Below are 18,102 nucleotides of genomic sequence, written 5' to 3'. Positions count from 1 at the left end.
TAATCTGCATTATTTGCCCCTCAACGTGGACTAAAGAGCTCTAATGCTGGTTTTGGTGCCCTAATGCATTGTTATTTAGGATACCCATTGTACATAGTAATGAGATGCAAAACATGTAAATAACATGTAAATACATACAAAGCAGCTCATTACTATGTATGCCGGGTACACAAACTCTTTATTATCATTCAACCAGTACAGAAAACCCCCATACCCACAATACAGGACATAACTTCAACAAAATGAGATTCCATAGTCAAAAAAGGAAAAATTTCACATCAACAGATTGACAAAAAACATCCAATGGGGCCCAAACATTTTAAAACTGATGTGCACAACAGTTTTTAACAGCAGCAACTTCTTTGTACGTACAAGGCAAACCCCACACCACCAAGCATTCAGAGACAATGCAGAACTCTTTCCATTCAGACAAAATATGATGAATTGCTAGACACAGTAAAAGCTGGGTTTTTTATTTAACATTGTGTAGCATTGGCTTTTCAAGCCCAGGAGCAATGAATCATATCTTAAACATGTGGGCAACACTGTAAAGAAGATGGTTCAAGAGCATTTTTAAACACTGTCCGCCACAGGCAGAATGAAGCCCCGGTATTCAGTGCTGGCACAAATGCAGGTATCAGCACTGAATATCTGGCTCTGGACAACCTCTGCCCACAGCCAAAATGAATTGCCCTCCCCTCCCCTAATATAAACAGCGACTTCTCCTGAACCCCTCCAACACAAACAGTGCCCCCCCACCCAGATCATCCCCCATCATAAACCTCCTCTCCTGAACCCCCAATATAAACAGCGTCCCCACCCAACCCCCCCAACACAGTAGCATACCCCACCCACGCAGTCCCTCCTTCCCCTGAGGCACCCATGGGTCTTACTTCAAAATGTCCCTAGTGGTCTAGGGCAGGGGTTATCAACCTAGTTTTGGGACACACCTAGCCAGTCAGGTTATCAGGCCCCGGGAGAATGCGGGGGAGGGGCTTATCTTAGGTGAGCGGGTGTTGCTTCTATTGTGCAGATTCAGAAGGGGGTGCTGTTTCTGTTGGGGCATTTGGGAGTGAAGGTCTATCACTGGGGTCCTAATTTTGGGTGGAAGGGTGTTACTTGTGTTGAGGGTTCTGGAGGGAGAGCTGTTTATGTTAGGAGGTTCGGGAGGGGAAATTTATCAAGGAGGCTGATCTTGGGTGGAGGTAATATTTGTGTTTGGGGGGTGAGAAGGGAGGTCTATCAGGGGGACTGATTTGGGTAAGGAGCTGCTGCTTATGTTGAGGGGGTTTTGAGAGATGGTGTCGCTTATGTTGGAGGGATTTCAGGAGCTGGCAGGCTTTTGGGGGAGGGGGGCTGATCGTAGTTGTGATGGGACCAGAAAGGGTGATTGGAGATTTAATCCAGGGGCGGTGTTGGGAGATTGCAAGGGAGATGAGAGTGGCAGAAGCGGCAACCCAGAAGTTATGCAAGTGTCAGCCAATATTCAGTGCCAGCACCCATAAAGCTAAGCAGCGAAGTTAAAACTGATTTTTATGCAGTCTTAACTTGCCATTTAGCTATGCGGGCACCAGTATAGAATATGACCTAGACCCACGTGGAGGGGCATAATCGAACGGGGCACCCAGGTTTTCCTGAGGGCATCCTCACAGGACGTCCCCGCGAAGGGGCGGGGAAACCTGTATTATCGAAACAAGATGGGTGGCCATCTTTCGTTTCAATAATACGGTCGGGATGCCCAAATCTCAACATTCAGGTCGACCTTAGAGATGGTCGTCCCCGGTTTTCGGCTATAATGGAAACCGAAGACGCCCATCTCAAAAACGACCAAATCCAAGTCATTTGGTCATGGAAGGAGCCAGCATTCGTAGTGCATTGGTCCCCCTGACATGCCAGGACACCAATCGGGCACCCTAGGGGACACTGCAGTGGACTAATTGATGCAGTAACTGAACAGAAAAAGGCATGCAGTGGTCACTAACCACCTCCCACCCCGAAAAAAACAACTTTAAAAACTTTCATCTTTGCTCATAGGGAACGGTGGCAGGGGGAACTGGGGATGACTATTGAGGAGGGGGCCTGGTCTCTTTTCGAGAACAACTGGTCCAAGATCTCTATCTCAGTTCCTTTTCAGGAGAATCTGGTCAAAGTGCTTTACCGGTGGTATTTGATGCCGGCTAAGCTACATCATATGTTTCCTGGGGTTTCACCAATGTGTTGGCGTGGGTGTGGTGAAAGCGGTACGATGGGTCATATTTGGTGGATCTGCTTTAAAATTCAAACCTATTGGAAAGCAATACAACATAGATTACAACAATGGTTCCAAAGGCCTATTAAGTGGTCTCCTCAGTTCTTTATTTTTGCAAAAAAAACACCAGGTTTGACTGAGTCACAAGCTCTGTTGACAAGTGATGGTGGCGGCGAGAGTTGTGATTGCAGGGTGTTGGAAATCATCCACTGCTCCCTCATTGACGAGATGGTTGAATAAACTTTGCTTCATATGTGAAATGCAGAGACTTCGGGCCGTGCAAAACCGCACGGAAGTAAAGTGGGAGGCAATATGGGAGCCCTTCCTGAAACACTGTAAATGTTAGGGGAGATGGGGTAGGGAAGGGGGTTTAGGTTTAGAGGGGGGTGGACGGTTGGCTTAATCTGGGGGGGATAGAGAGTGAATGCTACATACCTGTAGAAGGTATTCTCCGAGGACAGCAGGCTGATTGTTCTCACTGATGGGTGACGTCCACGGCAGCCCCTCCAATCCGGAATCTTCACTAGCAAAGTCTTTGCTAGCCCTCGCGCGCCGATGCGCACCGCGCATGCGCGGCCGTCTTCCCGCCCGAAACCGGCTCATGCCGGCCAGGCTCATATGTAGCAAGACAAAGAGAAGGGAAGACACAACTCCAAAGGGGAGGCGGGCGGGTTTGTGAGAACAATCAGCCTGCTGTCCTCGGAGAATACCTTCTACAGGTATGTAGCATTCGCTTTCTCCGAGGACAAGCAGGCTGCTTGTTCTCACTGATGGGGTATCCCTAGCCCCCAGGCTCACTCAAAACAACCATGGTCAATTGGGCCTCGCAACGGCGAGGACATAACTGAGATTGACCTAACAATTTATCCAACTAACTGAGAGTGCAGCCTGGAACAGAAAAAACATGGGCCTAGGGGGGTGGAGTTGGATCCTAAACCCCGAACAGATTCTGAAGTACTGACTGCCCGAACCGACTGTCGCGTCGGGTATCCTGCTGCAGGCAGTAATGAGATGTGAATGTGTGGACAGATGACCACGTCACAGCTTTGCAAATCTCTTCAATAGTGGCTGACTTCAAGTGGGCTACCGACGCTGCCATGGCTCTGACATTATGAGCCGTGACAAGACCCTCAAGAGCCAGCCCAGCCTGGGCGTAAGTGAAGGAAATGCAATCTGCTAGCCAATTGGAAATGGTGCATTTCCCCACAGCCACTCCCCTCCTGTTGGGATCAAAAGAAACAAACAATTGGGCGGACTGTCTGTTGGGCTGTGTCCGCTCCAGATAGAAGGCCAATGCTCTCTTGCAGTCCAATGTGTGCAGCTGACGTTCAGCAGGGCAGGAATGAGGACGGGGAAAGAATGTTGGCAAGACAATTGACTGGTTAAGATGGAAATCCGTCACAACCTTTGGCAAGAACTTAGGGTGAGTGCGGAGGACTACTCTGTTATGATGAAATTTGGTGTAAGGGGCCTGGGCTACCAGGGCCTGAAGCTCACTGACTCTACGAGCTGAAGTAACTGCCACCAAGAAAATGACCTTCCAGGTCAAGTACTTCAGATGGCAGGAATTCAGTGGCTCAAAAGGAGGTTTCATCAGCTGGGTGAGAATGACATTGAGATCCCATGACACTGTATGAGGCTTGACAGGGGGCTTTGACAAAAGCAAACCTCTCATGAAGCGAACAACTAAAGGCTGTCCTGAGATCGGCTTACCTTCCACACGGTAATGGTATGCACTGATCGCACTAAGGTGAACCCTTACAGAGTTGGTCTTGAGACCAGACTCAGACAAGTGCAGAAGGTATTCAAGCAGGGTCTGTGTAGGACAAGAGCGAGGATCTAGGGCCTTGCTGTCACACCAGACGGCAAACCTCCTCCATAGAAAGAAGTAACTCCTCTTAGTGGAATCTTTCCTGGAAGCAAGCAAGATGCAGGAGACACCCTCTGACAGACCCAAAGAGGCAAAGTCTACGCTCTCAACATCCAGGCCGTGAGAGCCAGGGACCGGAGGTTGGGATGCAGAAGCGCCCCTTCGTCCTGTGTGATGAGGGTCGGAAAACACTCCAATCTCCACGGTTCTTCGGAGGACAACTCCAGAAGAAGAGGGAACCAGATCTGACGCGGCCAAAAAGGAGCAATCAGAATCATGGTGCCTCGGTCTTGCTTGAGTTTCAACAAAGTCTTCCCCACCAGAGGTATGGGAGGATAAGCATACAGCAGACCTTCCCCCCAGTCCAGGAGGAAGGCGTCCGATGCCAGTCTGCCGTGGGCCTGAAGCCTGGAACAGAACTGAGGGACTTTGTGGTTGGCTCGAGATGCAAAGAGATCTACCAAGGGGGTGCCCCACGCTTGGAAGATCTGGCGCACTACTCGGGAGTTGAGCGACCACTCGTGAGGTTGCATAATCCTGCTCAACCTGTCGGCCAGACTGTTGTTTACGCCTGTCAGATATGTGGCTTGGAGCACCATGCCGTGCCGGCGAGCCCAGAGCCACATGCTGACGGCTTCCTGACACAGGGGGCGAGATCCGGTGCCCCCCTGCTTGTTGATGTAATACATGGCAACCTGGTTGTCTGTCTGAATTTGGATAATTTGGTGGGACAGCCGATCTCTGAAAGCCTTCAGAGCGTTCCAGACCGCTCGTAGCTCCAGAAGATTGATCTGCAGATCGCGTTCCTGGAGGGACCAGCTTCCTTGGGTGTGAAGTCCATCGACATGAGCTCCCCACCCCAGGAGAGACGCATCCGTGGTAAGCACTTTTTGTGGCTGAGGAATTTGGAAAGGACGTCCCAGAGTCAAATTGGACCAAATCGTCCACCAATACAGGGATTTGAGAAAACTCGTGGACAGGTGGATCACGTCTTCTAGATCCCCAGCAGCCTGAAACCACTGGGAAGCTAGGGTCCATTGGGCAGATCTCATGTGAAGGCGGGCCATGGGAGTCACATGAACTGTGGAGACCATGTGGCCCAGCAATCTCAACATCTGCCGAGCTGTGATCTGCTGGGACGCTCGCACCCGCGAGACGAGGGACAACAAGTTGTTGGTTCTCGTCTCTGGGAGATAGGTGCGAGCCGTCCGAGAATCCAGCAGAGCTCCTATGAATTCGAGTTTCTGCACTGGGAGAAGGTGGGACTTTGGATAATTTATCACAAACCCCAGTAGCTCCAGGAGGCGAATAGTCATCTGCATGGACTGTAGAGCTCCTGCCTCGGATGTGTTCTTCACCAGCCAATCGTCGAGATATGGGAACACGTGTACCCCCAGTCTGCGAAGTGCCGCTGCTACTACAGCCAAGCACTTCGTGAACACTCTGGGTGCAGAGGCGAGCCCAAAGGGTAGCACACAGTACTGGAAGTGACGTGTGCCCAGCTGAAATCGCAGATACTGTCTGTGAGCTGGCAGTATCGGAATGTGCGTGTAGGCGTCCTTCAAGTCCAGAGAGCATAGCCAATCGTTTTCCTGAATCATGGGGAGAAGGGTGCCCAGGGAAAGCATCCTGAACTTTTCTTTGACCAGATATTTGTTCAGGGCCCTTAGGTCTAGGATGGGACGCATCCCCCCTGTTTTCTTTTCCACAAGGAAGTACCTGGAATAGAATCCCAGCCCTTCTTGCCCGGATGGCACGGGCTCGACCGCATTGGCGCTGAGAAGGGCGGAGAGTTCCTCTGCAAGTACCTGCTTGTGCTGGAAGCTGTAAGACTGAGCTCCCGGTGGACAATTTGGAGGTTTTGAGGCCAAATTGAGGGTGTATCCTTGCCGGACTATTTGGAGAACCCACTGATCGGAGGTTATGAGAGGCCACCTTTGGTGAAAAGCTTTCAACCTCCCTCCGACTGGCAGGTCGCCCGGCACTGACACTTGGATGTCGGCTATGCTCTGCTGGAGCCAGTCAAAAGCTCGTCCCTTGCTTTTGCTGGGGAGCCGAGGGGCCTTGCTGAGGCGCACGCTGCTGACGAGAGCGAGCGCGCTGGGGCTTAGCCTGGGCCGCAGGCTGTCGAGAAGGAGGACTGTACCTACGCTTACCAGAAGAGTAGGGAACAGTCCTCCTTCCCCCAAAAAATCATCTACCTGTAGAGGTAGAAGCTGAAGGCTGCCGGCCGGAGAACTTGTCGAAAGCGGTATCCCGCTGGTGGAGCTGCTCTATCACCTGCTCGACTTTCTCTCCAAAAATGTTATCCGCACGGCAAGGCGAGTCCGCAATCCGCTGTTGGAGTCTATTCTCCAGGTCGGAGGCACGCAGCCATGAGAGTCTGCGCATCACCACACCTTGAGCAGCGGCCCTGGACGCAACATCAAAGGTGTCATACACCCCTCTGGCCACGAATTTTCTGCACGCCTTCAGCTGCCTGACCACCTCCTGAAAAGGCTTGGCTTGCTCAGGGGGGAGCTTGTCCACCAAGCCCGCCAACTGCCGCACATTGTTCCGCATGTGTATGCTCGTGTAGAGCTGGTACGACTGAATTTTGGCCACGAGCATAGAGGAATGATAGGCCTTCCTCCCAAAGGAGTCTAAGGTTCTAGAGTCTTTGCCCGGGGGCGCCGAAGCATGCTCCCTAGAACTTGTAGCCTTCTTAGGGCCAAATCCACAACTCCAGAGTCGTGAGGCAACTGAGTGTGCATCAGCGCTGGGTCCCCATGGATCCGGTACTGGGACTCGATCTTCTTGGGAATGTGGGGGTTAGTTAATGGCTTGGTCCAGTTCGCCAGCAATGTCTTTTTGAGGACATGATGCATGGGTACTGTGGACGCTTCCTTAGGTGGAGAAGGATATCCAGGAGCTCAAACATTTCAGCCCTGGGCTCGTCCTCCACAACCACCGGGAAGGGGATGGCCGTAGACATCTCCCGGACAAAGGAAGCGAAAGACAGACTCTCGGGAGGAGAAAGCTGCCTTTCAGGAGAGGGAGTGGGATCAGAGGGAAGACCATCAGACTCCTCGTCAGAGAAATATCTGATGTCCTCCTCTTCCTCCCACGAGGCCTCACCCTCGGTATCAGACACAAGTTCACGAACCTGTGTCTGAAGCCGTGCCCGGCTCGACTCCGTGGAACCCCGGCCACGGTGGGAGCGTCGAGAGGTAGACTCCCGCAGCCGCACCGGCAAAGCTCCCTCCGCCGACGTAGTCGGGGAGCCTTCCTGGGAGGCGACCGCAGTCGGTACCGCAAGCGGCACCGATGTCAGAGACCTCACCCCGGGCAAGGGGCCAGCCGGCGCCTCACTCGACGGTACCGGTGGCGCAAGCACCCCCGGTACCGGAGGGGAAGGGCGCAACAGCTCTCCCAGAATCTCTGGGAGAACGGCCCGGAGACTCTCGTGCAGAGCGGCTGTGGAGAAAGACGTGGAAGCCGATGCAGGTGTCGAAGTCAGAGTCTGTTCCGGGCGTGGAGGCTGTTCCGGGCTGTCCAGAGTGGAGCGCATCGACACCTCCTGAACAGAGGGTGAGCGGTCCTCTCGGTGCCGATGCCTCTGGGTGCCTACTCCCTCGGCGACCCAGAGCTCTCGGTGCCGACACGGGAAGGGGACCGGTGTCGATGCTTCTTCGACTTCTTGGGACGAAGCACATCACCGGAGCTTCCCGGCACCGACGAGGAGGACGTAGAATCCAGCCGTCGCTTCTTCGGGGCCGAGGCCGACGAAGGTCGGTCTCGGGGGGCTGTACCGCAGGAGCCCTCAGGGTAGGGGGAGACCCACCCGAAGGCTCACCGCCACCAGCAGGGGAATGGACAGCCCTCACCTGCACTCCAGACGAAGCACCACCGTCCGACGACATCAGCAGACGAGGTCCCGGTACCACCGACGTCGACACAGTTGTCCGATGTCTCAGCGCCGATGCAGAGGGTCGATGCCTCCATGCACTCGATGCACTGGCGGCCGAGGATGAAGGTCTGGACGCTGGAGACGTCGATGCACTCGATACCCCCGGTGCCGATGCCGACGAACAGCCCGAGAACAAAACGTTCCACTGGGCCAATCTCGCTACCTGAGTCCGCTTTTGTAAAAGGTCGCAAAGACTACAGGCCTGCGGGCGGTGCCCAGCCCCCAGACACTGAAGACACGACGCATGCCTGTCAGTGAGCGAGATTACCCGGGCGCACTGGGTGCACTTCTTGAAGCCGCTGGGAGACTTCGATGACATGGGCGGAAAAATCTCGCCGGCGAAATCGAAAATCGTAATTGCGGTAGGCACCAAAAACGAGGGGAAGAAAAAATTCGACCCGAGGCCTGAAAAAAGGCCTACCCCGAAGACGAAAGAAAACTTACCGGGGCAAAAACTGGAAGTAGCGGGAAGGGAAAAAGACCGGAAAGGTCCCCTTCCAAATCTTTTTTTTTTTTTCGTAGCGAAACCGAAAAAGGAGACGCGCGAGGTCAACTTTAGGGGCGCGAACGGCGAAACACGACCGTACCGAGCGCGGACAAAAGAAGACTGGCCGGCACGAGCCGGTTTCGGGCGGGAAGACGGCCGCGCATGCGCGGTGCGCATCGGCGCGAGAGGGCTAGCAAAGACTTTGCTAGTGAAGATTCCGGATTGGAGGGGCTGCCGTGGACGTCACCCATCAGTAAGAACAAGCAGCCTGCTTGTCCTCGGAGAAGGGGTTGAATGGGAGGGTTAGGATACTTCAGTAAAAATCTAAAAACTGGAGCTACTGTTTGTGTAGTTGTATGAATAAGAAATCTTACTGTTATGGAATTGTTACATATTTTATATAAGTGTGTTGGTTCGGTGTTCTAAGTTGTGGACTGATTTTATACACTGTTGTTGTGATTGAATCAAGCACAGTCTAATGTACCGGGATTTTTCAGTCTTTAATAAAGGCTTCTAATAAATTTTTTTTTAAAAACTTTCGTCTTTTACGGCAGTTGAGGACGTCCTTCGCTATGCCTCCGTCCCTGCTCTAACCACTAAGCCACTCCTCCACTCCACTCCCTTGAAATTTGGACATACCTGTGGGGGGGGGGGGGGGGGTAGTTCAGGACGTCCAAAATGTTTGAAAGAAGGACGTCCACACCTCCGTTATGCCTCCGCTGACACATACATATCTCCCCCCCCCCAGGGACCTGCATACTGCCCCCCCCCCCAGGAACGGCCATATTTCAAGGGAGTGGAGGAGTGGCCGAGTGGCTAGAGCACTGCTCTTGCAATCCAGAGGTGGCCTGTTCAAATCCCACTGCTGCTACTTGTGATCCAAAATCCAAATAAATAAAGGGGGTGTCAGAGGCATAGCAAAGGCATGGACATTCTTCTCACAGAAACATCCACATTTTGGACGTCCTTAACTGCCGTTGCAAGGATGGAGGCATAGAAAAGGACATCCTTCACCCATACTCTAAAAAAACAGACAAAAGTTTTTAAAGTTGTTTTTTTCGTGGTGGGAGGTGGTTAGTGACCACTGGGGGAGTCAGGGGAGGTCATCCTCAATTCCCTCCGGTGGTCATCTGGTCATTTAGGGCACATTTTTTTGGCTTGGTCATAAAAAAAAAAGACCAAGTAAAGCCGGCCAAGTGTTCATCAGGGACGCCCTTCTTTTTTCCATTATCGCTTGAGGAGGCCCATCTGTTAGACACGCCCAAAGTCCCTCCTTCGCTACGCCTCTGACACACCCCCGGGAACTTTGGCCATCCCCATGACAGGAAGGATGCCCATCTCCCGATTTGTGTTGAAAGATGGGCGCCCTTCTCTTTCGAAAATAAGCCTGATAGCTGCTGGCTCCTCCCTGATTCTGCCCCTGGACTGCTCAGGCTCTGTCCGAACTTGACATATGCAGTCTTTGGGAATATTCAGTGGAACTGCTCAGTTAAGTGCTGCTTATGAAGTCAGTTTTTAAAGCTTCACGTTTATTCTATCCAAAGCCATTTTGAGAACAATGTGAGCGGATAGAGAAGTAAAAGCAGCTCCCCTGGAGCGGCAGTAAACTTGCCAAACTTAATCAGTGTTGTTACAGGCTTTTGCATTTCAGCACATTTCATTCTGGAGGTGGAAATAAACAATGGGAGATTAGAGATGGCAAGGGATTGTGGGTTTAACTCATCCCTATTTCAGTTGTAGCTCTCAAGGTACAATAAGTATATTGTTGTCCCCAGAAGATCATACAATCTAAGGAGACCTTTTACTAAGCGGTGGTAAATAAGTACATAAGTATATAAGTACATAAGTATTGCCATACTGGGACAGACCAAAGGTCCATCAAAAGCCCAGCATCCTGTTTCCAACAGTGGCCAATGCAGGTCACAAGTACCTGGCAAGATACCAAAAAAGTACAAAACATTTTATGCTGTTTATCTCAGAAATAAGCAGTGGATTTTCCCCAAGTCCATTATAATAATGGTCTATGGACTTTTCCTTTAGGAAGCCGTCCAAACCTTTTTAAAACCCTGCTAAGCTAACTGCCTTTACCACATTCTCTGGCAATGAATTCCAGAGTTTAATTACATGTTGAGTGAAGAAAAAGTTTCTCTGTTTTAAATTGTAGCTTCATTGCATGCCCCCTAGTCCTAGTATTTTTGGAAAGAGTAAACAGACGCTTCACGTCTACCCGTTCCACTCCACTCCACTCATTATTTTATAGACTGCTATCATATCTCCCCTCAGCCATCTTTTCTCCAAGCTGAAGAGCCCTAGCTGCTTTAGCCTTTCCTCATAGGGAAGTCATCCCATCTCCTTTATCATTTTCGTCGCCCTTCTCTGCACCGTTTCTAATTCCACTATATCTTTTTTGAGATGTGGTGACCAGAACTGAACACAATATTCGAGGTGTTGTTGCACCATGGAGCGAAACAAAGGCATTTTGTTTTCCATTCCTAATAATACCTAACATTCTATTTGCTTTCTTAGCCGCTGCAGCACACTGAGCTGTTTCAACGTATCATCGACGACGACAACTACATCCCCTTTCTGGTTGGTGACTCCTAACGTGGAACCTTGCATTACGTAGCTATAATTCGGGTCCCTCTTTCCCACATGCATCACTTTGCACTTGCTCACATTAAATGTCATCTGCCATTTAGACAACCAGTCTCCCAGTCTTGTAAGGTCCTCTTGTAATTTTTCACTATCCTCTTGCGATTTAACAACTTTGAATAACTTTATGTTGTCAGCAAATTTAATTACCTCACTAGTTACTCCCATCTCTAGGTCATATAAATACCTTAAAAAGCAGCAGTCCCAGCATAGACTCCTGGTAAACCCCACTAACTACCCTTCTCCATTGAGAATACTGACCATTTAACCCTATTCTCTGTTTTCTATCTTTTAACCAGTTTTTAATCCACAATAGAACACTACCTCCCATCCCATGACTCTCCAATTTCCTCTGGAGTCTTTCATGAGGTACTTTGTCAAACGCCATATGAAAATCCAGATACACAATATCAACCGGCTCACCTTTATCCACGTTTGTTCACCCTTTCAAAGAAATGTAATAGATTGGTGAGGCATGATTTACCTTCACTAAATCCATGTTGGCTTTGTCTCACACTACTGAGTGCTTCCCACGTGCCAAAAATGCACTACTGTTAGGCAAACTCAGGCACCATGCATAGTTCAGGCATCTGCACATGCCTTCCCAGCTCTAAAAAATATGCTGGGGGTGTTTGGAGGGCGGAGAGTAGGCATGCCCAGTGCTAATTGGCTAGCACAGCTACATTGCTAGACTCCAACCGATTTGCACATGGTTAGTGTGTGAGCCCTTTCCACCTACTAAATAGGTGTCAGTAAGGGCTCATGCCCTAATGGCCACATGCTAATTTGGAAATTAGTGCCTGGCCATTAATGGGAAAAATGGAAATGTAAATAATTTACAGCCACGCTGAGTGGTCTCAGATGCGAGGAAACCCACAACCTAATCTAACCGAATGGTCCCATTTAGTGCAGCTTAGTAGAAGGGGCCCTAAGTTTGGACCTTACGCAATGAGGAGTTGAATGACATACCCTAGATCACAAAGGAGAACAGTGGGATTTGTACCAACTTTCCTCGGTGCTTAGGCCAGTGCTCTTGCCATTAGACTTACTCCTCCACTCTCTTAAATCCTCATGTACAGCCTTGGCTGAATTAAGCACTTTTTTTCTTTATAAAGGTCTTTATTAGCAGATTAAAAACAACAATGGAGAAAACCACAAATGTTCAACTGCACAGCATTTCACAAACCAAAATGAAAGCCATTGCAACAAAAATCTAATAAAAATTAAAAAAAAAAACACCTAACAATACCTCTATTTTAACACTTTTTAATGATATATATAAACTCTGCAAATTTTACACACCATCAAAATGTATAGGTAACAGTATACCCCTCCCTGAGAACTTTTTAAAATTCTGTGCATGCCTCTGAGCTAGTGGAAAACCTGACAGGGACATTTTTTCCATATACCCATCTCTTTAATATGGCATGCAACAAAAATCAACCAATGTGAATATATACAACTCCCCCACATATATTCAGAACTGTCTTACAATAACTGCTTGTTATACTACTACCATGTTTTATCATTATCATGCTAACCAAAATCCTGCTGTAACACTAAATGTCTATTTTCTGATATATTTCCATTACTCATGATGTACTGTAAGCCACATTGAGCCTGCAAAGAGGTGGGAAAATGTGGGATACAAATGCAATAAATAAATACATGCATTCCCATTGTAAATTTGGGGATACACGTGTAGAATTTTGGCCTGCCCAAGCCATGCTCAAATCATGCCCCCTACCCCCCCCCCCCCCCACACACACACACACACATTACCACCACCACCACCACCATTTCCCTTGAAATCTTTTCATGGTGTGTAAATCTCTAGGGGTAAAATAACTGCTTCCTGAAATTGTCATTCACAAGTGTATGAGATCCACACTTGTAAATGTCACTATTTACAAGTAAAGAAGTTTCTGAAATAACTTCTTGAGTATGTCACATGAGACATAAGTGGAGAAGAAGAGGTGGGGATTATACTTCAAACTAGTGGAGGAGTGGCCTAGTGGTTAGGGTGGTGGACTTTGGTCCTGGGGAACTGAGGAACTGAGTTCGATTCCCGGCACAAGCGGCTCCTTGTGACTCTGGGCAAGTCACTTAACCCTCCATTGCCTGCCGCATTGAGCCTGCCATGAGTGGGAAAGTGCGGGGTACAAATGTAAAAAAACAAAAAAAAAAACTATACTATACCTTGCTGTAATGGGAAGTGCCAACACTTCCTCTCCAACACTTTCCACGTCTACCATCATGGCTAGTTCATATATCTTCACAGTGTTAGAACATAGGGTCACCTGAATGTAAAAGACAAAACAGAATCACATTCAGAAAGAATAATACTTTAAGATAACCAACTGCTTCATTCTTTGCATTGTGATAATTAAGCATCATTTTTTTCTATCTGTTAGCAAAACTAGCTTTACAAATTTTTACGTAATTTATACATGTAAAACATATTTTACCTGCATTAAGCAGCTATCTTAAAAATTTCCCTACCTCAATGTGGCTGGACATATGCACATTATATTAGGGGCAATGTAACATCTTTTTATTTGAAGTAGCCCTCAGCTCCACTCCAACCCAGCATCTTCCCTTTCCCACCATCCCATGGGCTCCCCCAAATGTGTCCAATATATCTCTCCTTCCCTACCTCTCAAGTCCTCCCCCCCCCCCCATGGTGTTCAGCAAGTCTCTCCTTCCCTCCCCCCCTTCCCATGGTCTCTAGCATCTCTCTCCTGCCCAAGCCTATATGGCTGTCCAAATAAGTGGCCAAATAAATAAGGGCAAATAAAGAAGAATGCAACAAGAGGATCATGGAAAAGATTACCAGATTAAACTCAAAGAAGCAAAGAGGGAAATACAGCTAGCGCACATGGAAGCAGAAATAAAAATGGCTACAGATGTAAAGATGTAAAAAGAGGTGATAAGACCTTTTTCAGTTGGGGAAAGGAGAAAAGCTAGGAATGGTATTGGAAGACTGAGAAATGCTGAGAATGGATATGTGGAGATTGATGAGGATAAAGTGAACGTGCTAAATAAATACTTCTCTTCAGATTCACGGAAGAAAATCTTGGAGAATAACCATGGTCGGCTGCAGAGGGTATATCTGGAAATGTAGATATTGCACCCTTCAACACTGCCGCTGATAGACAAAGCCGGTCCCGGGGCAAACAATTTTAAGGGCCACCCCATGCATCCTCCCACTCCCCCCCCCCTGTACCCCCATATCATCAGTTAAAAGTAAACGTTTTGATAACATTCATAATATATTATAATAAGAATATAGAATGCTTAGAGACAGGCTACTGACGTGGTAGTATTCTAATGAAGGAATGCTTTGCAAGCTTTTTTGTTGCCAAATGTTTCTATGACAGTGTCAAAATTGATGCATCTTTCTAATTCAGTCTCATCCTAAACTGCTGAGTCTTTGTTGATCGAAGCACACTTTTAACTTTTATCAGGGTGCTGAATATCGTTCAGCTTGAGCCACAGATACTGGTAGAGTACAAAATATGCATAAAGCAGTACAGACATTGGGAAACAGTAAGGACAGATTCAAACACTAGCTTATTCAGTAGTTCAAGAGGCTCCATTGTGTCGTTTCTAATATTTGCTGTGTGAATTGCATTTAAGTGTTTTATTTCTTCAAACAATGCTGAAGAAACGTTAGCACTGTATTTGGAGTAAAATATTTTAATCTTTTCTCCTATTTCTTCATCAGATAAGAGGAAATACATCCAAAGGGAGCTGAACATTTCATTAAGTTTCACACGTTTCATATTGCACCATTACATTTGCAATAACATAATCAAAACATAAAAGACATTTTTTGAACCATTCTTCACAATCACTTTCATTTACCTCTGATATATTTGATTGGTCTGGTTCATCAGCCATTCTTTTTCTTTTTTTAATTCTAATTTGTGGAAATCCCATGTGGAAACTCACATTTTCAGCAACCAATTTACTTTCTTTCAAAATGGCATTTCAATTTTCTCTAATAACTTTCAAGTTTGATACTAAGATCTGAATAAAGTGAGCTATGGCATAGAAGTGAGCCATGTTGTTCTGCAGTGCCTGGGAGGGGGGGGAGAAGGTGATGTACTCGAGGTGTGAGTAAGAAAGGCATCAAGGAACTGGTTGAGGCAGTTTGAAATGGCAGGCTGAGTGAGGCCTGTGCTGACAGCTAGCACAGACTGGAAGCTCCCAGTGGCCAAAAAAGAGAGAGAGGAGTGATCTTGTGGTGCACAGGGATGGGATTGTTCCTACGGGTCCTGGCCTGCAGGAGGGGTTGGAGCTGGTCACAAAGGTGCTGAATGGCAGCCCTGTCGAAGCGGTACCTATTGAGACACCGCAGGTCAGTAAGGTCTAGGAAACTGGTACGGGGCCTGAAAACTCTGAGAAGTGAGTATCTCCTGCAGCGCCTCCCCTCCAAACTCTCCTCTTCCTCTAACATGTGAGCCACCTGCGCATTCAGGGCATTCATTTCCCGACACTACAGGTGCAACCCAATGACCCCAGTGCTCACCTCTCCCTACCAACCTGGTGAAACCCACCACCAACAAACACAAGCTGACACCAACAAACAATGCAGTCACACATAGCACAGCCACACAGCAATCACTATCTCTGCCACTGAAAACACTCCTGCCACACCCTCTAGCCACTCACTCTCCAAGCAGCAGCACACACAGATCAGAGAAATACAGACACCAAACAAGTAAGGGGATGTAATGAATGGAATGTGGGCTTGGGGACAGTGAATGGAGGGGGAGGGGATGGGGAGATACAGAGGAAGGAGTAGTAGTGGCTGGGGTGGGGGGCTAGTAGGGGTGGGAAAGCTGAAAAGGCGAAACACAAATGAGGCAAGTCAGGGTGAAAACGTTCAGACTAGGGCACACAGACAAACGGCGGTAACACAGCACTGAACAACTTTCTACTTTCTCTCAAACCAAATATTCCTCCACAAAATCGCTATTGGGTCTAAAGATGACAAAGCTCGGGGAGGAAGTGACGTCACGCTGCCTAATGGCTGCTTGATTCTGTGGCTCCGTTGCTTCCCCGCCGTTAAATAGCTATACTTGCCTTCATCAGCCTTGAAGTGCGGATTATTTCTTGCCCGGAGATTGGTGCTGGTTCGCTGTTCCGATTGTGCTGTGAGAGTTGGGTAATGTCGGTGGCGAAAAAAGACAGCGGGAGGCAGCCCGCCAAATCTGTGGCGAAGACACCGCGCCACCATGCTTCCCCTCCATATTCCGACTCGGATTCAGCAATGTCATCGGCGGAGGTTGGTTCCGTGATGCAGACTCAGAGCTTCCCTAAGGACCTGGCAAAAACGCTAGCTGACATAAGACATTAAATCGTCTAAAGAGGAGATTCTCGAGCAAATGGACGCTCTGAGTGTGGACCTACATGAGCTGGGAGGTTGGGTAGAGGAGTTGGAGACTCGTGTGGAGGGACACGACGAATTATTGAGTACTGCTGATTCACGCCTAAATAAGATCGCTGCAGTGTTTGAGGAACTACAATATAAACTGGACGACCTGGAGAATCGTGGGAGAAGGAATAACCTCTGTTTGAGGGGGGTTCCTGAGGTGGGAGACAAAGAGGATGTCCCTACAATTGTTAAAGTGATCTGTGGCAAACTGCTGGGGTCAGAGGAAATGAAGATTGAGAGGGCATACTGGGCGTTTGGAAGACCAGTTGACAACAGGCCGATTTGCCATTTTCCCAGTAAAGGAAGAGATATTACAGAAGGCGCGCCAGATGTCCTCGGTGGAATACAATGATACTCGGATAACAGTTTTTCAGGACCTGTCTCAAAATACTCTCAGTCAGCGGCGAGCAATGAAGCCTGTACTAGAGGTATTAAACCAGCAGAAAATCCCAAGTCGGTAGGCCTTTCCCTTTGCACTTTGCTTCACTGCGGGGGGCAAGAGGCACCATATCCATACTGTAGAGGAAGCGTGGAAGATACTATGGGGCATAGGAGTGACCTCTGTAGAAGCACCGACAGCTGCTGACCCGATTACGAGTGTGAGAGCTAAGCTGCAGAGGTGGAAGAGAGTGGAGGGAAAAGCCAAAAAAGTTGGTGCAGCTACTTGAACAATTTGTGGGACTAGTATTTAAGTAAAGTTCAGGAACCATTGAATGTAAACTCGATTTAATTAGGAAATTGTTTGTTCCTTATTCTGTTGCAATTATGTGTTCTTGCGGAAGTATGGGGGTGGTATTGGAGGGAAGATTGTGTAGATGGGCATATGGTGGGGATGGAGTATGAATGTGTCAGGTGGGGGGGTTGCAGGTGCTAGGATTGAGTGGTTTTGGGGTGTGGGTGATGTACTTCTCTTACAGTACCCAGGCGGGGTTGGAGGGGGAGGGGCGGGGGAAGTGGCAACAGGAGTCTCCCAGGTTGTGCAGTGTGGGACCTATAATTTCCTGTTCAGGGTTTGACATGACAAGAGGCCTAAAGTTTTTGTCCTATAATGTGAAAGGTGTCGTGCTCCTCACCTGTGCGTTCATCGCCTGCCCCGCTCCCTGTTCGCTCCGCTCGGCGCCTCCGTGGAAGGGAGCGTCGGGCATTGGCCCGTGTGGCTGGGCCGACGGTCTTGCGGCCACACGCCGCATCTTCGCCTGGGGGCGTGGGTCCGAGGGGGCGTCCTGGTCCCTACGGTGGGGCGCCGGCCATCTTTGCAGGGCCGGTGCCACGGTAACTCCTTCTCTTCCGGGTGTGGGACCCGGGAGCACGGGAGATCTTGCTCCACCTCTGGCTGCCAGGATTGGGCTCCCGCACCGCGGCTCCACCCCCCTCCAGCTGCCAGCCACTCCTGAGCCTCTCTCCTCAGCTGACTCCGGTTGCTCCCGATGGTGGGGGCTATTTAGAAGTGTCT

At 49.0% G+C, this 18,102-nt stretch overlaps 1 protein-coding gene across 1 annotated transcript in view; it reads right to left on the bottom strand.

Annotated features, from left to right (window-relative positions):
• The window catches only part of HYDIN (HYDIN axonemal central pair apparatus protein), a 2,443,906-nt gene that overhangs the window by 1,934,640 nt on the left and 491,164 nt on the right, over positions 1-18,102 (bottom strand). Inside the window, exon 19 of the mRNA XM_030205004.1 lies at positions 13,406-13,506. Coding sequence (XP_030060864.1) covers positions 13,406-13,506 — 101 coding nt within the window. The remainder of the gene's footprint in view (positions 1-13,405; positions 13,507-18,102) is intronic.

The sequence above is a fragment of the Microcaecilia unicolor genome, chromosome 5 (genome assembly GCF_901765095.1).
Source record: "Microcaecilia unicolor chromosome 5, aMicUni1.1, whole genome shotgun sequence".
NCBI classification, from domain to species: Eukaryota; Metazoa; Chordata; class Amphibia; order Gymnophiona; family Siphonopidae; genus Microcaecilia; species Microcaecilia unicolor.
This window is presented reverse-complemented; position numbering and strand designations above follow the sequence as displayed.